The 26147-nt window shown below is 36.7% G+C and overlaps 1 protein-coding gene across 11 annotated transcripts in view; it reads right to left on the bottom strand.

The window, feature by feature from the left end:
- The window catches only part of Fip1l1 (factor interacting with PAPOLA and CPSF1), a 59287-nt gene that overhangs the window by 17038 nt on the left and 16102 nt on the right, over positions 1-26147 (bottom strand). For 6 of the 11 annotated variants that reach the window (XM_027390903.2, XM_035452146.1, XM_027390904.2 and 3 more), the window contains 3 exons: positions 23642-23751; positions 10808-10901; positions 9391-9547 (listed from right to left, as the gene is read on the bottom strand). In XM_027390903.2, coding sequence (XP_027246704.1) covers positions 9391-9547; positions 10808-10901; positions 23642-23751 — 361 coding nt within the window. Of the gene's footprint in view, positions 1-9390; positions 9548-10807; positions 10902-17310; positions 17419-23641; positions 23752-26147 lie in introns of all 11 variants that reach the window. The other 5 variants (XM_027390900.2, XM_035452147.1, XM_027390901.2 and 2 more) reach the window with 1 other exon arrangement.

The following is a 26147-nucleotide window of genomic DNA, read 5'->3' as shown; positions in this document are numbered from 1 at the left end:
TATCCCAAGGTTTAGCGTCATGCCTCTCACAGCACTGACATCTAAGAACCTAGCAGATAGCTCCTACCAAGAATCTCAAATGCAAAGCTAAATGGGGGAAGGAAGGCAGGCAGGAATAGTCATGTTTTTTTATGAATACTACTACTTAATATTCTTTACAACAATACAAATATTTAAAACGCTACTGAACTTTCACTATCTGTATTTCACATTTAATAATGAAAATTTTCAGTGTGTAAGGCTACTGCTGTTAGATCAGTTCCCACTCCATGTAGCTTTCATCCTAGTAATGTAATCTAAGTGTGTATGAGTAGCAAGCACTACTTTAGCTACACTTACTAAAATGAGAATGTGTGCAAAAAAATGACACAATTACTAGTCAGGGCCTTCAGAACTTAGTCCTCACAAGAATTTAAACTGTGAAAACAAATGTAGAAGGCATAAGACCAAGTTAATCCCTCCTAAAGCACTTAAAATTACTGTGTTGGTTAGTTTAATGTCAAATTGATACAAGCTGGTATCATTTGGGAAGAGGCACTCTCAACTGAGAAAATGCCTCCATAAGACAACTGGATAAGCAAGTCTGTCCAACGTTTTCTCAAACAATGATTGATGCTGGAGAACCCAGCTTACTGCGGTGGGTCCAACCGGTATAAGGTCCACCAGTCTTATACCAGTGGGTATAAGAAAGCAAGCTGATTGAACCAACAGGAAGAAGCCAAGTAAGCAGCAAGACTTCTGCTTCTGTTTCTGCCTGTTACTGTCCTGACTTCCTTTGATGATGGGATGTGATGTGGAAGAGTAAGGCAAACAAACCCTTTCCTTCTTAAGTTCCTTTTGGTCATAGTATTTTATCACAGCATTAAAACCCTAATTAAGGGGCTGGAGAGATGGCTCAGTGGTTAAGAGCACTGACTGTTCTTCTAGAGGACCCGTGTTCAAGTCCCAGCAACCACATGGCAGCTAACAACTGTCTGTAACTCCAAAGATCTGACACCCTCAAGCAGACATATATGTAGGCAAAGCACCAATGCAAATAAATTATAAAAAACCCTAATTAAAACAAGTATTACCTGTCTTTAATTTTAATCTAACTATAGTAGTGTCTCAGAAAAAATTTTAAAAATCAACTGGAACTAAGAACAGAGAAAAAGAAAAAGCATGTTATATACAGTTGTCTTTCCAATTGGTGCCTATACAACAGACCGCTTTCGTGCCAGACAGGGCTCTTCCAGTGAGACTTTTATTTCATGTAGGATTCTACTTCAGTGTAAACACTTGGTTGTGGAAAGGACTATAAAACTGATGAAACATACAACCAATTCCTTGACAACTCCCAGAAACATCTTCAAACAATAAGTTTAATAAGTGATATTATAAACACCACATTTTCTTTTAAAAATCTCCAGTATTTACATTTATTAAAGAAACAAAAACAAAATAATGTAAGGGATGGAAAACTCATTGCAAAAATTCCGTTTCTCTTCCCTGAACAACTCCAATAGACTTAAACATACAAATTAAGTACTTTGCTTCTGATAATATGTGTGTGTGTGTGTGTGTGTGTGTGTGTGTGTGTTTTGTTTTGCTTTGAAACAAGGTCTCACTATGTAGTCCTGGCTAGCTGGAAACTCTACATGAACAATCTGGCCTTGAACTTATATCTACCTGCATCTGCCTCCCAAGTGCTGGGATTAAAGGTCTGTGCCACCTCTGCTAAGACATTCTAGAGTTTCTCATTCAAAATGTCTAACATAATATAAAAACAAGTCTGTGTTCCCAAGAAATCCTAAGGAGATGAAGTCATTAACCTGGGACCACACTCTGAGAACACTGGATTATAGTCCACACTTCTATACTTAAGAGACCCGGTAATACATTGGAAAAGTACAATCAATTTTAAATTTTTATGAAACAAAGTCATTTTTGTCCTCAAAGTAAAACACAATGACAATATAGACTATTGATAGACACTCAGCAGGGGTGGGGGAATTGAGAGAGACACAGAGAAAATGTTCAGCTTTTTCAATACTGATTTCATGATTATTCCTAAACGTAAAAGGGGGGGGAGGGTGGCACACACCTTTAATCCCAGCACTTGGAAGGCAGAGGTAGGCAGATCTTTGTGAGTTTGAGGCTAGCCTGGTCTACAGAGTGAGTTTCGGGACAGTCAGGGCTACATAGAGAAACCCTGTCTCGGGGGTTGGGGAGGAGGCTAAAATCCCACCTGGCAAACTGAGGCAAAAAGCAAAAAGGCAGCATTCTTACTAAATATTAAAAAACAAACAAAAAATGTGACCTGTGTCAGGAATTTCTGCAAAATACTCTGAAGACAGAGTTATATTTATATTGAAATAAACTCATTTTTTATCAGTGATTTGTAGAATATGCTAGGCAGCTTCTGACATGGTTCTACGATTCCTTCCTACTGGTACAAATACCTTTGCATACTTCTGGTATCTGACTACTCTTCTAAGTGAGCAGGATATCACAGCTCTTATACGACACACACAACACAAAGCCAGCAAAACCAGTGAGGCCGTATCTATGACTAGGCGACAAAGGACAGTGATTTCTACTTTGCTGGCACTCTTTCAGTTGCCACCTCAGATGTTGGAGAAAACCAAGCCCTTTGGACCCACAACCTAACAAAAAGAGGAAAGGGGTGCTAGACAAAGGACTTGCTTTGGGTTTGGTTCCCAGCACCCACACAGCTTTTCACAAGCATCTGTTAATTCTCCTTCCAGGGAACCTGTCACTCTATTACAATCTCAACAGGTACCAGGTATGAATGTGGCATACATGTAATTAAAACCCTCATACACATAAAACAAAAATAAATCTTTTTAAAAGAACAAAGCTGACTTTTATTATCAAAGTGAGTGAACTTCGAGACTAAGCCTTCCTCAGTTAAATCCTTAGAAATAACCAGGAAGTCTTAAAGTTTTAAGTACTTAAGCTACTCCTAGATTCCTAACACAGACAATAACAATATGCTTTTTAAGCTACTACATTCCAGATAACTTGTAATGTAGTAATAGAAACACAATACATACTTACCAGTTAAAGGGAAAGGGGGATAGCACCATGTGAATTCTGCTTCCTGCTTCTCACTAAATTCCAAATCCCATTAGTACTATAATGTAAGGCTAGAAAGGCTGGATCTAAGACTGTTTCTACTGTAAGCCAAAGTTGGGAGCTTGTACAAAGACACCTCGTCAAAAGTGTATAATATCATTTAACAGAAATACTTCACAAATTAAGCACATGAACATACAGACATACACAAAACATGCAGAATACTACAGTTTCTCAATGATTAAACCAACGATATTGCATAAGGAAGAAAGTCATTGTACATGTATTACAATGCTATGATCACAGAATTAAATCAACTGAGTTACCAGCATATTTCTTATCTAAAAAGCTAGTAAAAAGCACAAGATTTTATATTTTTATTATCACTCAATCATCAAATTTATAAAATTTAATTCCTACAGAAAATAAAATTCCATCTCCAATTAAAACATATAGCTGATTTTATCACCTCTTATATACTCAAGGTTACTGGAAGAACATGGCAAACAAAAGAAAGATATTAAAACTATACTTAAATTCTACAATGCAGTGCCAATGGTGCATTGAATATGACAATTCAGTGTGAGGATTTAGACTACTCAGTACACTACTTGCACAAAACCCTGGGTGTGATCCCAGAACTCCACAAACCAGGCATACAAATGACTGTAAACCCAGTACCCCGAAGAGGAAAAAAAGTTTAAGACCATCCTTTGTTACACAGACCCTATCTTAAATAAACAAAATAATTATGTGTGGTGGCTCATACCTGTAATCTTAACACTTGGGTAGGCTGAGACAGGCAGACTGTTTTAAGTCTGAGGCCAGCATAGAATAAATAGAGAGAGTCTTCAAAAAAGTTTTTTAAGACTATGATAGGTGGCCCACATGCTTGCTATGGAAGCATTATGACCTGAGATTACAGCTAGGTAAAAGTGGAGTTTAAAGGTGTGCACCTGTGATCCAAACGCTGCAGGGAGGAACGGACCACACATACAGGCCGACCCCAGGGGCTTATTGGGCAGTCAGGCTAGCAGAGTGGTCACGCTCCAGATTCAGAAAGAGGTGAGAGCTCCTGTCTCAAAGAATAAGGCAGAGAGCAGTAGAAAAAGACAGCTGAAGTGTACCTCTCACTTCCATAGGAGCATAACACACGCAAGCAGGTGCACACCTGCACTCTACCAGACAACACATTATTATGATGTGAGTATCCATACAAAAAGGACATTAAAAACTCATCTTAAGTTTTTAGTATCTATGAAATTTACATATAAAACATCAAAGCAAATTAACATTTAAAAGATAAATTACAAATTTTCCCTAATATTAGTTCACCATCATCAAATTCTTTTTTAGAAAAAAAAAAAGAGTTAAACACCAATGGATGAATATGATCACTCCTCTATAAACTAAATTCAGACAGGAAGCAGAACAGAGATGACCAACACCTGGGGATGCATGCAGTTACTCTTGATAAGGCAGAAAAAATATGTTGGGGATGATGAAAAGGTTTTAGGTACAGTGATGCAATAAAATAAATAACAGTCACAAATGGTTAAAACATTGACAACAATAACTGAAATACAAAATAAGCTAGTCTATAACACCAACCCTAATTTGACAGTAATTTATTCTAATTTTCAATTATTTCAAAACTGATGTAGTCAAACATAAGAAAATACAACCCCACTAGATAGTGAAGTCTTAGTTGAATGGTTTAAGGAATATCTAATTCTGCTCTTTACAAGGTCCCTGACCTCTGCACTCAGAAGTGTCTGCACTTCATGCCCATGGGGGAAGGAAAATTTCTATTGTGCGTGTGCACAGTCCTGTGACACAGCCTTCTTAGCAGGTACAGACCCACTTCAACTTTGTTAGTAAAGAAAACCGACCAGAAAACTGTAGCAGCCAAAGGAATAACAGGTCCAGGCACTCTTCAGTAAGCTAAGACCATATGCAAATACACAGATTAATAGTTATGGGTTAATAATTAAGAGAGAAGTAGCCAGTAAGAAGCCTAAGCCATTGGCCAAACAGTATATAAATTTGTTTTCAAGTTATTACTACAACTGTGGTCATATTAAGTACATTAGCATTTCCAGAAGTCTCTTCCATCTTTATCTGAAGTAGCCTCCTCTACTCTTCATTCTATGATGGCCAAAAATATTCTTCCTAAAGAAGGTCACATCTGTCTGCAGATTGATGTTGGAGGGAAAGAAGAGACAACAATATACCTCCTGTCAACTATTTGACAATGTCTTGGGAGAGAGCTGTTTCTGTTAGCTTTTATTTTTTAAAAAACTTTTAGATGTATTTCTGTGCATGGGTGTTTCATCTAAATAAATGTATGTGTGTGCATGCCCAGTGACCCTGGAGGTCAGAAGAGGGCATCAGATCCTTTGGAACTAGTGTCATAGATGGACGAGAGCTACCATGTAGGTGATGGGAACTTGCAAGAGCAGCAAGCATTTAGTGGCTGAGCCATCTCTCCAGGCCTATCAGCTCATAATTTTAAGAACTATTTAAGAATACTCACACGATGAGTCATATTTATAAACCTCCAGAATGACCACAAATTTTAACTTCCAAACCAGGGCGTATCTATGAATTTAGTTATGCTGTGATAAAAGGTATAAGATAGGCCAGGTAATGTCGGTGCACGCCTTTAATCCCAGCACTCGGGAGGCAGAGGCAAGCAGATTTCTGTGGGTTCAAGGCCAACCTGGTCTTATGAGTTAGGTCTGTTCCAAGCAAATCTAGACATGTAGTCATTTTCTTTTTTCTTTTTTCTTTTTTTGAAGATATTTATTTATTTATTGTGTATACAGTGCTCTGTCTGCATGTTTGCCTGCAAACCAGAAAAGGGCATCAGATTTTATTATAGATAGTTATAAGCCACCATGTGGTTGTTGGAAATTGAACTCAGGACCTCTGGAAGAGCAGTCAATGCTCTTAACCTCTGAGCCATCCCTTCAGCCCCATCATTTTATCTTCTTAATAAGAAAAGACTATTAACATCTAAAAATATGGACATATCATTATTATTGCTGTCTCATATGTTTAGAGAAAATTTTTTAAAAGTTAACATTAAAATAAATTTAAAGAAAGTCTCAAAAGGGTTTTCCTCCTTAATGTTTCAAAATTTCTAAAGAAAGCAAAAAAAAAAAAAAAGAAAAAAGAAAAACATAGTACCTTTCAAGAGGTAACACCGGAAGAGACCTTACCCTACACAGCTTTCTTTTACAAGATGGATGTGATTCTACAGTGGTTTAAATGGCCATGATTACAGAATAGAGTGTGCTCGTGGTTCTATGGCAAATGTCACCTGAAAATATAGCTCTCGTTTAACTGGTACGCACCTACACAAACACGCAGTTCAGCTTGTGCAAAGCTGAGTGAATGTACTATTTGGTAATCTGAAAGTCACCTCTGGTTCTATGGAAACAAATACACAGCTAGCTAGTTCTACCAGCTAACATACTCAGGGAATGCCAAGTGTACACAAGACTAGCACTGTGGGAGACACAGATGGACATGTCTTATACTTCTGGCTACAGCGCACACAGCAGTAAAAATAGGACTAGTTCAGATGGTCTCAGTTAACAAATAATCTAGTATGAATTGATAACTCTAGTTAGCAAATTTGCCGTCCTTACATACCACTTAAATATGGATAGAAAACAGGAAGCTGAGGATTAATTATATAATTAGATTGACCTACAGGGAAATAATGGTAACATATATTACAACGTCACAGATAACCTGAACATTATTCAGCAACTTGTTATCTTTATAAAAAATGATCTTTTTTTTCATTTTATTTACTTTGTATATGGAAAGGGGTGGTGGAGGTAGGGAGTCAAGGTCAAGAGGTCAGTCCTCTCCTTTCACATGTGAATCCTGAGAATCAAAGTCAGATCATCAGTCTTGGTAATAAGTGCCTATACCGAGTGAGCCATCGTTCCAGCCTAAGGCTTACTGTTATTACAAACGAGGGTAAAATGACAAAGAAATGAGTGTAATCTTGCCATTTGATAGAATGAAAAACTTCCATATACCACCATTGCCTATCAGCAATATCCTACAGTTTCCTAATGTTTTTAACAGCAAAGTATTCTCCACTATTTCATACCTTTTCCCTTCTGCTTTCATTGGCAAACTTCTCTTAAACATGCATATAAAAATGTTAGCCCTATGAGGATACTGCTTTATTAGCAATAAGAACTTTTTTTTTTTCATTTTCTCAGTCACTTGCGAAAACATGCATGGAGAACATTATGCTAGGCAAATCAAAAGAGATACTAGGAGTCAAACACTGACAAACAAACTCACATGTGAAATCTAACAGACAAACTCAGAGAAATGCAGAGTAGAATGGAAGTTATCAGAAGCTAGGATGAGAGCTGGAAATGAATGGGTAATGTTGTTTACTTAGGGTACAAAGTTTCAGTCTTACACATTTACTGTACGGCAATGATTACAGTTAATTACAACTACTTATTTCAAAAGAGTTAAAAGAATAGATTTTTAGGCTAGAGAGACACCTCAGCTGGAAGGGGACATACTGCTCTTCCAGAGGAGCCGCAATCAGTTCCTAAAACCCCCATCAGGCAGTTCAAAGCAGCATGTAACTCCAGGTACAGAGGGATCCGTACCCCTGGCCTCTGTGAGCATCTGAACATATGTGCATATACCCACACACAGACACACACAAATTATACACATAATGAAATTCAAACTATGTAAAGGAAAGATAGATTTTAAGTAGTTTTATCGTGGCTGGAAAGATGGTTCAGCAGTTACAAGCACTGGCCTCTCGCAGAGGACCTGAATTCATTCCCAGCATCCACATGGCAGCTCACAACACAGTCTATAATTCCAGTTCCAGGGGATCCTACACCCTCATACAGACAAATGTCCACATAAAAATAAGAACAAATGAGTAGGTTTATCATAAAACATGTTGAGTATGTGAAATGAAGGTATGTTAATGAGCTTAAAATACTTCCATAATGTAAATACATAAACCAAAACATGTTGTGCCTCATAAACAAATACATTTTTGTGGATTAAAAGTAAAAATTTTTTAAGATTTTTAAATTTTCAAAAAGAAACTTCAATACTAGTAAAGATTTTTAGTATGAGTCAAGTTCAACATATTCAAAATTTCATTATTTTTGCATCTTGTCACTTTTTTTCTTCAGAGAATAAGGGCGTCATTTAGGAACCACATTATATTGTCATTATGAATCACCTAAGTCCCTTCCATCTGGCTAATTTTCAACAAGTACTCAAGACTCACAGGTCTGGTCTAAGCTGGACATGGAAATGGTCTGTGCTCCATTTGGTTAGAAACACTTCCTTGGAGAGGAACATCTGTCCCTACTACATTTCCCTCTACTCCAACATAGCAGTTCTCTAAAGCCACACACCATTTCTCATGTTCTCATATTATTTAAGGACACAGGGCAGACAGAGGAGCTGACATTTGCAGGTCAAGGATGAGCACTCGGGAAGAAGCAACCTTGCTCTGGACTGAACACAGCAAGGCACCCACAGCAAGCAGCTCACTCACAGTGCACAATAGGTGGGAGCCACACACAGTACATAAAAAATAATTTTATTAAGAGAAGACAAATCATAATACATGTTTCCTTATAATTAAACTAGGACCTGAAGCTCCCAGGGAAGAATGTAATTTAAATCTCAATCAAAGCTGGATAGGGGGAGAAGCACTGAAAATTTAATGAAAGAAGGAAGGTAAGAAAGTCCACTGGGAGAGCTGTGGAGACAGATGGCTTGCTATTTCCTGAATTACTAATGCTCTGGGTTTCTAACTATCAAAAGTAGTTAAAAACATGATAAAACTGACTTTATGTCTTCTTTAAAGAAAGAAACATTAAATGCCCAATGTTCAGTGGCCATATCTAAATGAAAATCATCACACAATCACTGATCACTAGACTGATTCCAGTCTCACAAGATAGCATTTTTTTGGATCTATTTAATTCTAACAGTAACTTTAGAGCCTTTTACAACAGCAACTTCAATTTGTAGTTATTATTGTACTTCAAAGTCAATATTGTTACCTGTTTATTCTTTTCTACTTTAAAATACTATTTCTGCTTGGCTGAAATAACAAGATACAATAATAAATAGTAAACACAAGAATAAATAGCAAGATTCAGTGTGAATGTACCAAAGACAAAATGTTATTTGTAATGTAGTATAACCAATCAAAGCAGTATTTCCAGATATATGTTTTCACTTTAGGAAGCACTAGGTAATCAAAGGCCTCTCCCCACTTCTTACCTGGAGGGGGGATCAGAGGTGGGGCAGTGCTGACAGTTGGAGGAGGGGGAAGAAATGGAGGCGGTGGAAGGTGAGTAGGAGGAGCCCCTGGAGGAAAAAATGGAGGTGGTTTGCTGAAATTGTTGTCTACTTCAGTGGCAGATCTGTCAGAAAGGACCTAAAATTAAAGCATAATTAGAAAGATAAGTAAATGTTCTAAGTTGAATCTTATAAGTTCACTTTATTTACTCCAAAAAGTGAAACGAAAGATGGCTTTAATTCTCACACTATTGGGGAAGGGGTACTATTTCAATGTAATGTGTGCTTGTATGCACATATGTGCATATACACTCACATATCTACTTTTTAAAATGTTCAAACTCAAAGTCTAGGACAAGAACTAGACTACCAAAAATTCTTTCACTAAGAACTAATCAAAGCATTCCTAGTTATAAACAAATACTTCATAAACACAATACAGCAAGTGCCACATTTTAGTCTCAGGCAAAATTCAATACTGGAATTAGTTATAGCAATGATCAATTTAGATCTAGCACTGAGAAATTCACATGCAAGTAGGCCAGGCGTTTGAGGACCTAATCTCAGCAAATGGTGAAGTGTTAAGCAGTGCTAACAGGTGGAAAATAACTTTCATGTGAGCCTCTGTTAAGAGCAAAAGTTACCATTGAACAAGAGTGCAGACAGTGCTGCCTATGTGACTAGCTAGGAACAGGGAAACCCAAACTTACTGAAGCAATGCAGGAAGGGGACTACCACAAATTGGGACTTCTAACGGTCACATGACAAGAGTCTGACATGAATAAGGTTTACAAATAGCAAAGCCAACTAAAGCAATATGTATTCACAATCTTGAATTCTTACCAAAGCATACCATTTAAATATGGAATTCTTTTTATTAACTTTTTTCTACACTTGAGTACAATATTTTTCTGAGTGCTCTACTCATAACCTACTAAAATTGGAAAGCATTTTAAAAAATCATAACATTTTAATGGTAGGAAGAACTATCTTCTACTTTACAAAAATTACCTTTAGAAATGCTAAGAAGCACAAAATGCTAAAAGCGCATTTTATATACTTTATTGACAATGAACACCTAGGTGGTAGAACTCTAGGTAATTTCCCCTTCACTTTCTTTTCAATGAAGTTATACAGTATGCTTTATAACAACCAAAGGGAAACTTCATTCACAGAAATTGAGAGGTTATAAATTCTAAATGGAAAGTTTTTCTAACAAGTATAAATAAGGCCAATGGTTTTTCATATGAAATCCCTTCATAACAGGGAAAGCAACTAACACAGACTAGCACTATAGAAGTATACATACATACATACATACATACATACATACATACATACACGCATATATTCCATCAATTAAACCAGAATACAGAACAATTGTTTTAAAATACGAAACCTGTATATTGCTGTTTTCGTTTGCCCGCCGTCTTCCTTCTACTCGGCTGATGGTTATTGTTTGACCAATGACATCAATTGCACCAGGTAATCTCCTGAAACATAAGAGTTGGAGCAATTCAGTTTCATCTAATTAGATGATTGAAGAACAATAAAAACATTAATAAACAGAGTTTATGGTATACTTTTAAAATAAAAATATATTGAAAGAATTTTTCTGAAAGAGATTCTTACTACTTTGTAATCTGATTTTTTAAAAAAATATCATTTTACTAAAGTAGTTTGCAAACATAGAACCAGATAGTAAATGCTAGAGCTGGTGAAATAAAATTTCTTAGGCACAACAATTCCAACAAATAATTATATTCCTCACACACTTAGAGCTCTCCAGAAAGGCTTGAAGAGACAATGGCCATCTTCACACAAACACACCTACATTATTCTCTTTAGTGTTATATTCCAGGCTTTGAAACCTTAAAAGGAAAAAGGAAACCATTTTTTTTTCCTTTCTAATGACTGCCCTTTAGATAGCCACTGTAAGCCTGGCTTACCTGTCCTCCTGTCCTCGGTATTTACGATCCCTCTCAAGTTTGAGACATAAGGATAAATGGTCTACTAGAAACCACACTACAAACCTAACAGAAACACTCAGTAGGCTACTTCTTTTTAAACAAAAAATACCATGGAGTTGAGGAAGGACTTTTAAAAGCATATATGCTGAACAAAAAAGAGGAAATCATTTGCAGAAACAGGCTATAAAAAGTTGATGCAAGAAGTGTTTCTTTCTCCTTTCAGTCCTAACACTTCAAACTTTAAAGTTTCACAGAAGAAAAAAAATCCTTAAAAGAAACCCATTAAAATTTAAACAAATACAAAAATTAGTGTATATCTGTTGTATATGGTAACATCAAAGTGCAGAGTACAATTAATTGGCATAATAACTGGATAGCAGAATCAATTTTCATGCCTGAAACCTTCTAATTCCATGAACTAAGTACACTTCCTTCCAATAAGGTAATTAATTCACCTCTGAAAACACTGGACCTTTTTTAGAAATAAGCATTAGCAAGTTTGTTTCCAGGAACTATTATTTTACGGCCATGAGAATAAAGAGAGTCCATCACTGAAGTTCACAAGGATATGAAGATGTCATCCAAAATACAAGTCAGGATCCTTCACTATCTTCTAAACCAGACCCACCTATCTAGTGAAAAGCCCAGAAACAAACCACTGTCAACACTGTCCATTTCGTACTTAAACTTTTAGTACAATAAAACAACGTTCAAGCCTTTTCTAATTTTATATGGACAATTGAGTTTCTAGCGTCCCCCATAAAAGCAATGAGCAAGACTAGAGCATACAACATAGAGAATCTGTCTAAAGATTTTTTCGTTTTTATTCAGGTATGTGCAGGGGCCCATGGAGGCCAGAAGAAGAGTGTTAGATTCCGGGGAGCTGTAGTTACAGGCAGTTCACAGCCACAAGATATAGGGTGCTGGGAATCAAACACCCCTCCTTTACAAGAACAGCAAGCCTTCTTAGCCACTGAGTCTCTAATTCATAGAACTTAACTGGAAAACACCACTACAACTGGGAAACACCCAAACTTTTACATATAGGAGGGAAGCAAATCGCCCTCCAATTTGCACCCTAAAACTAAAAATAATAAAAACTATGCAGATCATTGCTTCCTATTACAGCATATGCCCTCTGCTTTCGGATTCCAACATAGTCAGACATGGTGCTTATTTCCCTCACCTTTTACAACCAAAATTTCAACATCAAAATCAACTTCCTTTCCTATTCCTCACTACCAAATTGGTCCCCTCTCCCCGGTTTAAAACTTATTCCCATCAAAAACACACTGTCACATTTGGTTGGATTTGCATTTCAGAACGCAAATTCTCTGCTGGATAAAGGTACCCAATGAAAAGAAAGCCTCAATACAAGACTAACTTTTCTTTTTCTGTAAGGAGAATGAACTCTTAGAACTGATCGTCAGAAGTTTGGGTTCTAAAAACTCCGGAGACACCAGGAAGTATGCAGCTCTTCAGCTTTACCTAACAAAGAGCAAACTTAGTTTTCTAAGCTTTAAGTGGAGTAATCACAAGAAATGCAAGATGGTAAACACCATGTTTGTGAAAACATAACAGCGGAGAACGCAGTTTTCAGAACACATCTCCAAAAGGAGGTTCAAAATACTGCAGTTGCCTCTAGCCTGGTTTTTGAAAAAAAAACAAAAAACAAAAAACAAAAAAAACAACTAATTCACTTTTATCAGAATGAATTTGACATTTTGTGGATTATAGATATTCACAGATGTAGCAAAGAAAACAAAAGTAACATATAACAATGGAATGGTTTAAAACTCCATTAGTCCTGAGCCACATATGGGAATACACTGAATGTGAACCCATTAAGTTTCCTACTCTACCATCTTGAGTACTAAACCCAGGGACTCATGTATGCTTAGCAAGTTCTCTACCAGCTCTCCATGAAAATTCTCAGCAGTGCTTCACTACAATAAGAGCTGCTGAAACTCAGATGTCAACACAGTGCATCTCAGGCTAACTTGGCCCCCAAACCTGCTCAGTAATGCCAAGTCAGCCAGCTACTGCTGTTATCACAATTCTTAATATTAGACTCAACTGGATGGTAAAAAGCAGAGATAGAAACTAACCACTCTGGATATTCGGGTTTATCTACAGCTTAAAAAATGTTCATGCTCATAAGAGTTTCCATCTTGCAAATATCCTGCAAATATGAAATCATCTCTGAAATCAAATTAAAATATCTTACTTTGATGATTCTGATGTCTCAGAAAGAATTAAGGGCCGCTAACAAAGATAACACTGGAATATCATAATGGCAACTAGAGGTCAAATGAAGATAGACAGTATCATATGTCTATTTTATGTCTAAGCTTCCCACTTTTAGCAAGCAAGGTAAAGGCATCCTTAATGCACAGGCTTAGTGTTTATGATAAAAATAAAGCATTAGTTTACAGATTGCCTATTGGTAATTCTAGAACTTGTATTAACTGAGACCTTTACTTACATTTATAACTCATAACTTACAATACAACAACTATTTTTCTTTCTTTTCTTTCTTTCTTTTTTGGTTTTTCACAACAGGGTTTCTCTGTATTGTTTTGGAACCTGTCCTGTAGACCAGGCTGGCCTCAAACTCACAGAGATCAGCCTGCCTCTGCCTCCAGAGTGCTGGGATTAAAGGTGTGAGCCACCAACACCTAACCTATTATTCATATTTTTATATAAGAGAATGTGGATCAAAACTACCCTGTGAATTCTTTTTAGAAGAAAGTATGATAGATAGTAGTAATTTTTAAATTTTATTGGCAATAAAGCACACAAGAAAAGTGTTTTGCCTAAGAAATCCAGAGCATACATATTACATTTAAAAATGGAGTTTTGTAAGATGATGCCTACTATAAAAGAAGGAAAAGTATAATATTAAAAGCAAGTGTGATCTCATTATAAAAAGCATAATAACAAAACCCAACAAATAACCACTTAGAACTCCAAACAGACTGGAACTCAGAAATGAACAACCACCTTATGCTTTGAAGAGTACCAAAACCAGACAAAATTTACAGTATGTGCAAAACAAAACCAAGAGTGGATTCCACATATCCATTCTCAAGAGCTGTGAAAAGCAACATAGTGTGAGGCTCAGTAAAACCAGGTGAGTCCCACAGTGTAAGGTTTCATCCGGGAAAGAGCAAGTGTTCTGAACTCCCAGATACAGCTTTCAAAGAAGGACCAAGAGGTCCCAAACCTAAATAGGTGTGTGTGTGTGTGTGTGTGTGTGTGTGTGTGTGTGTGTGTGTGTGTGAAGTGCAGATGAGACTACTGGGTGAAGTAAGTTTACTTACGAGTTGTTACTACAAAGAAAATCTAGAACATTTTCTAGCTTTATATTTGAGTTTTTTCCATAATAGAGTTCAAAAAATTGGGCAGCAGACATTTCAAAGATTTATTCTCTAAGAAAAAACTAGCATTTGAATTTTTCTTATTTTAAAACAGTATTTAAGCCAGGCGGTGGTGGTGCATGCCTTTAATCCCAGCACTTAGGAGGCAGAGGCAGGCGGATCTCTGTGAGTTCGAGACCAGCCTGGTCCACAAGAGCTAGTTGCTAGTTCCAGGACAGCCTCCAAAGCCACAATGAAAAAAAAAATTAATATAATTATATGTGTGTATGTTTTTCCTGCATGCTTGCGTGTACACTGTGTGTGGTGCCTACAAAGGTAGAAGAGGCCCTGAAACCAGATAGTTGTAAGCCTCCATCTAGGTGCTGGGAATTGAACACGTATCCTCTGCAAGAGCAAAAAATGAGCTTAACCACCGAGTCATTTCTTCAACCCCCAGTGTTTGAAATTTTTATATTCTCAAAAGACAGATGTAGCTGGTGGTATCTCAATCAGGTCATGTATCTAAATATAGACACACAAAATCAACTAAAGCACACAAATGGGAATGAGGAATTTTACATGGTGTGAAGAGCACAAATCAAGAGAAAGAAATTTGTATAGAATGTCTACTGCAAAATCATCTATCATTCAGCTTGCAAATGAAGACACAAAATACCCTTCTGAAAGTGGTTTCTAATCAAGAGGCAGAAAATATAAATTAAATGAAGACACATAAAGGATTCTATGAGGCTATGAATGTCATCCAGTGCCAGTCCTCAGTATAGCTACATCTATCATTCTACTGGAAAACTCTATTGGAAGCTAGCATTTGATTTGAATGTTTCAGCCAACCCAGAATCTAAGTCAATCTGGGCAGTAATGTTGCTGGTCAGGATAAACCTAAGTCCAATCATTATGCACTAAATCAAATTATTATATAGAAGCACCACTAATACAAGTATTAAAATTCTGAATTACATTTAATTGCTAACATATTTTATTTCAAAAATTCAAAACAAATTCATTCTATTTGCCTCCACATACCAGAACCAACTTTACTTAATTTCAAATTTCTCTTGATTCCACATGTAGAATTTTAGTGTCATTTAAGCATAATTAAAGTTTGCCAAAGAAGACTACTAAAATAAGTCACCCTTTTACATTCTTTTTTTCCTTAAAGCTACTGTGTATTTTGCTGAACATAGCTTTATTTATTTAATATGTAAAAGTGTTCTGTGTACAAGCATGCCTGGTGCCTGGGGAGGTCAGAAGAGGGTATCAATTGCCTGGATCTGAAGTTGTAGGTGATTGTGAACCACCACACTGTATGCTGGAAACCACACCTGGGTCCTCTGCAAGAGCAGAAAGTGCTCTTAACCTCTGAGCCGTCTCTTCAGGCCCCCACCCCTTTTCATTCTTAACTAAAAACACACCTACAATTGTTCTGAAAATTTTAACCTTATCAGTTACTAGATGGATAGTTAGGCTATTTTTGAAAGGTCAAAAGATTGTCTTTGACATGAATGCCTACTTTATTCTTTGACATGAATAACTTATTTTCTAATAGCAAATCTCTATTAGAAATTAGAACTGACTAGAAATTTTTACAACTCACTAATAATATATAATTAAGCCTCTACAGGGAAAAAAAAAAAAAAACTATGAAAATCAAACTTTCTTTCGACCGTGTTGTCCCCCCTTGCTTTTTGTAAAATGCTACAATCAAAAGCATCTGCCATAATTTACATATCTAAAGGCAATTAAAGTGATTATAAGCAAACTACCAAAGGATCATTAGTACATGACTCAGACATAGGAAGCATAAAATTCTTCAACACAAAACAAAGCCAAACAACAAAATTAGTCCTTGTTTGGTTGTAATTATTTAAAATCTCAAAGGACATATTAAAATTTTCCTGGTCTATACTTGTGAGTCATACACTAACATAGCATCTCATACTAACTATTGTCAGCAATGCATTCTATGGGTACAGCACTGTATCCTTCAGGAATTAAGTTACTTCCATTTCACAGACTTAGAGAAATTATAGTGTGTGTTTATGGCTGTTCAAATTGTAAATACAAAAATTCTATGGACAGTGGGTTAACAAGAGAAATGGTACAACCCAGGGCAGCTGGTAGGCCCACATACAGGAATAGCAGCTGATAATACACTGTAGCTGGATAGGATTAGATTCTGGAGTCAAATTTTTAAGTTCCAAAACTAGTTCAGAAAGTTACACTTCATGCATAAGCAGTGAAAAATAGCTGAGAATATCATAAAAGAATGTATAAAAACAAAGAATTAACATGCAACAAGGGGGAGAGAAAAGTTAAGTTAGAACACCCATTAGTGTGGTTTAATGTAACAATTACATGGTATTAAAGGCCAAAGGATGAGTAAGACACATGCTGTGTGTCTCAGTAAACTGCCTCATGTGCACTCTGAGAAAGCATCAATTCAGAAAAATACGGTATAGTCTCAAAACTAGTTACCTTATTATATACTAAGAGACAAAATGATACCAATGATCTAAACATGAGGAAGTAGGCAATGTTTAAATCAGCCTTACCTTAGGTCTGGTGACTCGGCCCTCCCATATCGATCCTGCCACTTCCCAACGCTTGAACTGGCTTTTCTGGAGGCAGTACTTGTCTGAGACTGAGAAGAGGTGCTGTTTCTGGTGAGATAAATTTTCTGTGTTTTTTCTTACATACTGTTGTCTGTAACCCCCCTTGTTTTGCTTATTTTTTTTTCCCTTGGCATGCTTTTGCTAAGGCATTTTGACATGTTCCTACAGAACCATTCTTTCAAGTCATGAGGCCCTTGCTGCAGAGCTTAATGATGGAGGCATTTTAATTTAGATGTTGTTATCACCATCTTATTAATTCTACAATGCCATTAGAAATACTTCTCAACATAGTATGGTGTCTAGATGAAGAAATGAAAAAAGAATCAAGGCTATGCCCTAATAATTATCAAGAAACAAATTTCTTTGCCTTTGTAAATTAATAACCATTTCTGCTGTTTAACAAAATCTCACTCAAAACTAGCATTGTTTTCTCCTATGCTGTTCAATAACACATAATTGTCAGTACAACCAGTTAACAGTAGTACTCTGATATGTTTCATAAAAACATATGATAAACTAAAATTTCATTTCAAAGGAACAACTCTTTTCAAGTAAATCCTAAAGCTATTTTTTCTCCAGTGGCATTCTCCCTATGAAGTTTAGCTAGGCACAATGGCACTCAGAAGGCTGAGGCAGGGAGATCACCAGCTGACTACACAGAAAGATGCTATCACAAAAGTAAGTTCAGCTATTTCTATTCTTGCCAATCCTGTAAAAGATCAATGTTCTTCCAAGGCTACTTAGACATGTTTCTAAGTCTACTTCTGTAAACTGGTACCCAGGAAAAATGAACTACAAATGAACTAAAGTGAACCGTCACTAAAATTAAAGGGAAAAAAAGTGACAACTTTATGTATACCATTGAATAGCCCTGTCTTTGGCTGTGTTCAATGGTTTACATATACAAAAAGAAATTCTATCAGTAGTTATGGAGGAAAGAAATGCTAAAAGTGAACAGACCAAAGGAGCCAAGTAATACTAAAGCACATTGAATAAATGTTTTCATCATTTACCCTTATTCTAAAACAGAATAGAAAGAACTACTAATGAACCCTCAATTCTATTTTAATTGTATGTGTGTTCTAATGGCTAAGCAGAAATCCCAAATCTATTAAGCTTGTATTTGATTAATTAAATGAGTAATACACTGAAGCTGTTGAGAGCTGGATTACTGCTATGAGAAGAGAGACTAATTCTGAGAAAGAAAGCACTTTGTGGTGTCAAACTGGATGTTAAAGAATGATTTCCTGACTAAAACTTTATTTAAAAATATGCAAGTGATCTTACCCCTAGCTGTTAAGTGCTAAAATGGTGGTGAAAATAAATAATGACAGACAATGATCATAGCTACAGCCTGATCTCCTAAGAGGGGTAAATATCTTGGGGAGAAATCAGGGAAGTACAAGATGAGCTTGGAATGCCCAGCTAATTCCAAGAAGTAGAGATCATACATAGTCAAAAGCAATTTTGAAAAGGCTCCCACTGGCCAAATTTGGAAAATGTGACACATCAAAATAGATTACAGTATATATATAAAAATGACACATAGGATTCACACACCATAAACACAAATAAACCATGTTTATAAGACAGACACACACACACACACACACACACACACACACACACACACACACACACACACACACATATGAATACACATAAGAATGAATGCATTTAGTGAGGAATGCTGGCAGTGCCAGCACTAGAGAGGGTGAGGTTGAAGGACTGTGAGTTTAGGGCTAGCCTAAGCTACATAGCAAAATTTTGTTTCAAAAAACTGAAAAGCAGGAGCTGGAGACATGGCTCAGTGGTTAAGAGCAGTTGTTGCTCTTTTGGATAACCCAAGTTTGGATCTTAACTCCCATGTGATGGCTCCCTACTACCTATAACTCCGTTCCAAAAGATTCAGCACCCTCTGCTTGCCTCTTCAGGAACCAAATACGTACATGGTATATGTGCATACCTGCAGGCAAAATACTCATAAAAACAAATAAGACTGAATAGACAGCTCAGTGATTAAGAGCACTGAGAACTCTTACAGAGGACCTAGGATCAAGTCTCGGCACTCACAAGGCAGCCCACAATCTTCTGTGTTCCAAAGGATCCAACACACTCTTGTGACTTCTGGTGGATACCATGCACACAAGTGGTGCACAGACTTACACGCATTAAAACACCCATACACATTAAAGAGATAATTTAAACAAAACTTAAAAGCTAATCACTGTTTTATAGACGTTATGGTAGCAGCTCCGTTATTACAAAAATCACCAGCAAATGCTAAAGTTCTCAGGAAGTTAGTACATTTATACCCAGTTTCTCTGCAATTTTTTTTTTTTTTTTTTTTTTTTTTTATGGTGCTAGGAATCAGAGCCATAACCTTGAACATGCTACGTCAGACTCGGGGCCTTGCACATGCTAAGGGCAAGCAGTTTTCCTAAAACTGGACAATATTCCTAATGCAGAAATTATTTCTTAAATACAAAGGGAGAAACAGGAATTTGATGTAGAACCAGAAAGGCAGAACTGCAAGTAACTCACTAGATTTATCATTATTGATGATATTAAAAAAAAAAACCAAAAAACAAGTGGGGCAAACTGAGATTATTTATCTTGAGGTTGGTGCACTGAAGAGGAGAACACGGCATCATTTACACACTATCCTAGTGCACAAGCCCATATAATAATGAGGAGGAACTGGCAAAGCCAGACTGAGGAACCATCTCTAAAACAGCCAGAACACATTTTTCTAAAATACAAGGCTGAGAAGCTACTTTAGATGATAAACACCTAAAGAGAGAGCTCAAATGAATGACCCTGGATTGAGCCCAAGGTCAAAAAGAAAGAAATTCAGTAAAGAACAATACTGAGGTAACCGGCAAAATTGATCATCTGGGTATTAGATAAAAGATTGATTCAACATTAGGTTTTCCTGACTTTGATAACTGCCCTATTTACAGTTATGTCCATGTCCTTAAGAAATACAAGGTGAAGTGTTTAGAGGTTAAGAGAACACTGCATCCAATAGTTACCATCTAAATTAGTATCCAAATGGCCGAGAGAGAAGACGTTTTAAGAAGCAAACATGTTAGGACCTAGGCAACCCTGCAGATGAAAAGTTCTTGGTGCTTTACTTGCAGCTCTTAAGTCTGAATACTTGTAAAAACAAAACAGTACAAGATGAAACAACAAAGGAAGGAATAGCAAAAGTTTGCTTCCCAATCTATTTGCTGGTTTACAACAACATATTGTGTTTGTAAAACCTCATCAAGATGTAAATTAATATTACTTTTCTGTAGCTATGTACTTCAAAAGAAAATAAATAATATGAAAACCTAGATAAAACAAAGCATTCTGATATAGTAAGCGTAGAACTTTCCTTGGGTATGCACACCTGCTGAGTACTACAGAAGTTACAAGCTCACTATCTCTACCAATACCAAATTTAAGAAGTTCTCCGCAAACATCTACCTACACATTAGTAAGGTAATCTAAAAACAAACAGCTGTTTGCTGCCCACGAATGTCATACACTGTTGCCTTTTGCCTAAGAACAATGCTTTATAACTGTCCCCTTCCTTACTCCTTGATCACTATTATTTCCAGTTAATTCACTCTCAAGTATACCTTGAAAAATCTAGCCTCACACTTCCCCATTTCCCTGGTTCTGGCCCCATAGACAAGAGAAAATAGTCTTTAAAATTGTTCCTATTTTTACTTTTCAATTCCTCTCATTCCTGTTTTGTTTTTTGAGACAGTCCTGGCTGTCCTGGAGCTCACTATGTAGACCAGGATGACCTTGAACTCACAGAGATCCACCTGCATCTGCCAAGGCCAGGGATTAAAGGAGGATCTCTCATTTCGTAGAAACCATTCAAGTCTTTTCAATTTACCTTGTCCCTGATCTTGGTCAGAATCAACCAATGACCATCACCCCTGAATTTGTAATAGATAGAAATTTGGTCTTGCATCTTCTTGACCAATTTATCATTAGTGTTTGACAGTTGATCACTCCATATACTAACTTCTATCTTATGCTACCTTATTGGTCCCTTTGTACTGATTTCCACTCATTTCTTTTAGTATTTCAAGGCTCTGTCCTCTTCCCACTTCCTGATCAATACGTTTTTGATGGTCTAATTAAATTTCACAGCTTTACTTTAGATACCATTTGAACAGTGATCACTGTCTCAAGTTTCCATCTCCAGCCAACTCTTCTTTTTCCATAGTCACAAACCAACTTTTCCAATTTCCATTTTTATACTAAGCTAGCACTTCAACTTCTATTCCTTCAGCTGAATGACTTGTCTTCTTTCCAAAAAGTCATTCCTCTTGTAATCCTCCCCATCTCTTAAAAGACAACCCATCATGACATCTTTGTTGAGCAAGACAAAAAATCCTTGAATTCATTGAGAAAACTTCTCTCTATATTATCTATAACTAATCAACCCAGGCATGCTATTCATTCCAAGCCTTTGGAATACACCCAGGAGCTAACTATTCTGACCATTCATCATACCTGGGTCCAGGACACCATTATCTCTTGCCTAAATATTTGTTGTGATCTCTTACAGCTTATTCCCTTTTCTATCACTATTCACACTGTAAGCTGCTCTTAGTAAAGCAGCTAAACTGAGACCTGAAAACCTCATATTGGCCTGCCAAAAATACCACTGTGGCTCCCCGTTCATTTCAAATAGAGGAAAACACAAAGCAAAGCTCTTGTATCATTACAAGATGTGATACAATTCAACATGCTCCCCACACAAAGAAAGGGAAAGCAAAAGGAGACAAAGACTCCATGACTTTCAAAGAGTTTCACTTTAATAATAAGTATCTAGAGAATGTTTTCATGTGACACACAAAGTTCCACAACACTTTACAGAACTTAGTTAATATGACACACGAAGCTAGACTGCAATGGAAGTACTATTACTACATTTCAAAATTAGGAAATCCAGACCTAACAAAATTAGAGATTCTGCCCAAAGATACTCAACTAGTAGACTGCTGAGTTAGAATTTAAACCCCAGAAATCTAAAGAAAGATCCCAGCCTCTTAACACAACTCCAAAGCAAAGCACACAGAAACTCAACGAAACTAAGTTGACCTTTTACAGAAATCCCAAATCCAAACCACTACCTATTAAAGGATCAATACTTGTTAGTTTCTGTAATTGTTTAATCAACTGTCTTAGGAAATTTCATTTAGTTCAAATTATAATATCTGAGGTATTTCTATAGCAATCCATAAAATTCTTGGCTCAATTTTAAATATTTCATTTTGGATTAAAGCTTCAAGAATCTTTGTTTTAGCTGGTCATGGTAGCATATGCTGTTAATCCCAGGACCTGGGAGGCAGAGGCAGGCAGATCTCTGTGATTCTGAGGCCAGTCTGGTTTACATAGAAAGTTCTGGGCCAGCCAGAGTTTCATAATGAGACCCTGTCTCAAACAAACAAAGCCCAAACAAATAAAAGACCATTTTAGCTAGAGATGAGCTTTACTCTTCTCTAAGGTCTTTTCCCCTATTAGTGTGTTATAAAGTATAATTTCTCAGACCAGTAATAAACTGCAGAACAACTGAAGAAATACCTAAAACAGAAATTTAAGCAGGCAACAAAAGGTAAATAATCTAGCAAAGAATCTGTTATTATGGCTGAGTTGACTTATTTCATGCCCAGACTGTTACCTCGATTTAATCCAAGACTAAATTGCTGGCATCCTCAACCTTCCCTGGTCTTAGGTTATTCTTTGTTATTTTCCTTATAATGGAGTCACAAAGAAACAACTATCACATTTGAATGAAAAGGACATTTTTCGGCACAATTACTCCTTTTATCTAGCATTTTATAAACACAAAATTAGGTGTTATAGTGAAAGCAAAGAATGCCATGAGACTTTTATGGGTGAAATTTCTATCATTTCTTTTACAAAAATCCCTTTAAGTCCATTGAACTAGACCTTGGAAGTCCAATGAATCTTTATGTGACAATCATGTACACTTTGAGCAGCATGAACAGTCACCACTTCTCCATGGAAGATTAATGTAACTATAGCATGCTTCATTTCTTGCAGATTCAGGTGTTTTGTTTTTTAAGATGGAATAGCAACCTGAAAAGTTTTTTTTTTTTTTTTTTTTTTTTTTTGATTCGAAGTAAATGTAAAGTCTTCCAGTTTGTGGAAGATTGGAAGCTTCATATTTAACAGAGCATTACAGCACAAACCCAGCACCAAGATCCCAGTGCTGGACTGTTAAGTATTTACTAACCTGCTTGGTGGCAGGCCCGTCTTGAACAACGATGGCGGAGAAGTAAACTCAGCTTTTGTAGATGGAAGTGCTGCTTCTTTCTCTGAATTTCCAGTTCTCCCTTGCTGCACCTTCAGAAAGAAAAATGGGCTTACTACTTTGCTTAATTTAATCGACACTCAAGCACGAGGTACTTTTAAGTCTGTAACATCTGCTCTGAAGATGTTAAATATGAAAAATGTACCGTGCCTGGATATTTATTAAAAGGGACCTATTTTAGATCAGCATTAGGTGAAATGCATCAGAGATAGATTTGAGGATCAAAATGTTCCAATTACTAAAATGTTCAATTTGTCACTTAGAAGCCCCAATACACTGTAACTCGTGGAGATTCACAAATTGCTCATGAGCAAAGTAAATGAGTCCCATGAAGCCTTGTTTCCAAGTTCAAGGAAAGCCTTGAAGTTTTCCCCTTCTGTATTCACAAGTTTTACTAACAATCTGACCATTTGCTACTTCAGTGATTTACTTTAACACCAATATAAAGAATCAGCTCCTGAAAATCAAACTGGTGTCCAAATAAACATTTCACACCTAATAACTAACATTTATGGACCTAGAGGGTACTTTCTACACTACCAGAAGAGAAAAGTAACCATCAATAATACCCAGCTACAAACCATATTATGTCCAACAGCCACTTACTGCCATGAAATACTGGTCCAACAGTGACAACAATGTTATAGGAATAATCAGCCCCTTTTGAATTAGATTTAAGCCCACTCCATTAGACGGAACCTATATCTGACACCATTAAATTGGCCAACCACCTGGGATTAGTTAGATTATGAACTGTAGGAGGAAACCTACTATTCTTACACAGCTAAAGGAATATAGCAATAATATTACTCCAAATGACACACTCCTATACTCATAGTTCAGAGTATTGCTCGACATTCATTAGAGAAGCCTATTGAAGTAGATGGTAATTAACACAGAGACCTATGACTGAACAATATGCAGAGAGTAAGAGGCTTTGGAGCACCCAGTCTTACATGCAATGTCTTTATCAACCTCCCCTCCCCACAGGCTCAGGAATCCATGAAGAAGTAGAAAACCTGTAAGAGCTAGAGGTCATGAATGATTCCAAGGAAAATGTATCATCCACACACACCAGGACTGATACACATCTAAACTCACGGAGTTTATGAGAGGCATAAGACTTGCTCAAATACCAGTACTGAGAAGGGAAAGTGGACATAACCAAGAAGCTATCTGCAATTGATAACTGCTCAGAAAAAGAAATTTAATTTTCTCCAATGGAGTGTCACTGGGTATATCAACTACACACAGTTCAGGCCCCATGCCCAGAAGTTGAACAATACAAAACAGACTACATGGTTGGTTTTTTTGTTTGTTTTTGTTTTGCACACATTTTGTTTGTTTTGATAATTTTTGTCTTATGGGGTTTTGGTTTGATTTCTTTTTTTTTTTAAATAGAGGGCAGAACTTAAAGTTGGGTGGGCAGGGAGGTAAGAAGGACCTAGAAGAAGTTGGAGGAGGGGAAAGAATATACTTCAAAATATATTGTATGAAAAAATTTAATTAATAGAAAATCTACTCTTCCACCTCCATAACTTATCATTAGTAACAGTGACTATCATGCCAGCTCCACATACCTAAGTACTTGAAATAAGTCGTTTCCTTACTACCTTTTCTTGCCTAGTATTTTAGGCCCTACTTAAATTCTATTATCCTGTTTCATCTAAATGTAGCATCATTCTCCTTTCTTATGAAGCAAGACACAACAGAATCTCAGATAATTTGATTGCTATATTTAAGTCATTAATTTGATTTCACAAATCATCGATCTGCCAATTAATCAACATTAGAAAAAAATGTCATTATATATTTAAGCTACTAAGAGTCAAATCTCTGACCTGAAAGTCTCCTTCCTGAGGACTAGCTTTCATTGTACCAGAGAGCAATAGTCAAGCTACCAAGGGAGGGAAGCAAACAATGGTTCTGGCCAGCTATGATGCCCTTAAAGCACAATAGCCTGCATGGTGTGATAACTGTAAGGGTGCAATAGTGGCATGCAAACCTTGGCTGTAACCAACAGCTGTCTAATTGGAGTTAAAGCCCACTCAACAGGAGGGAAATAATGCCTGGTGCTGAAAATAAAGCCAACCACCCAGGGCTAGTGAAGTCATGGATCTTAGAGGAGAACCCTTCACTTTACTAAACCAGCATAATTCCTAACTACATTCTAAATATTCATTCTTATACCCATAGACAAGTAGTTTTCACCCCTTATCAAAGAAACTTCTCTCTGCAACAGAAGTAGAACATTATAGAAAACCGTAATAGATCAAATGCAGCAAACAAAAGTCCATGTGGTATCCAGTCCCACTGAATACATCTACGACACAATTCTTGCACCTAGGGCACAAGGATCATTGAAGGAAAGAGAGGGACAGAAAGATCTTTAAGAGCCAGAGGAAGAGGAAGTTTACTGTGAAACTGT

This window comes from Cricetulus griseus (genome assembly GCF_003668045.3).
Source record: "Cricetulus griseus strain 17A/GY chromosome 1 unlocalized genomic scaffold, alternate assembly CriGri-PICRH-1.0 chr1_1, whole genome shotgun sequence".
Classification (NCBI taxonomy): Eukaryota; Metazoa; Chordata; class Mammalia; order Rodentia; family Cricetidae; genus Cricetulus; species Cricetulus griseus.
This window is presented reverse-complemented; position numbering and strand designations above follow the sequence as displayed.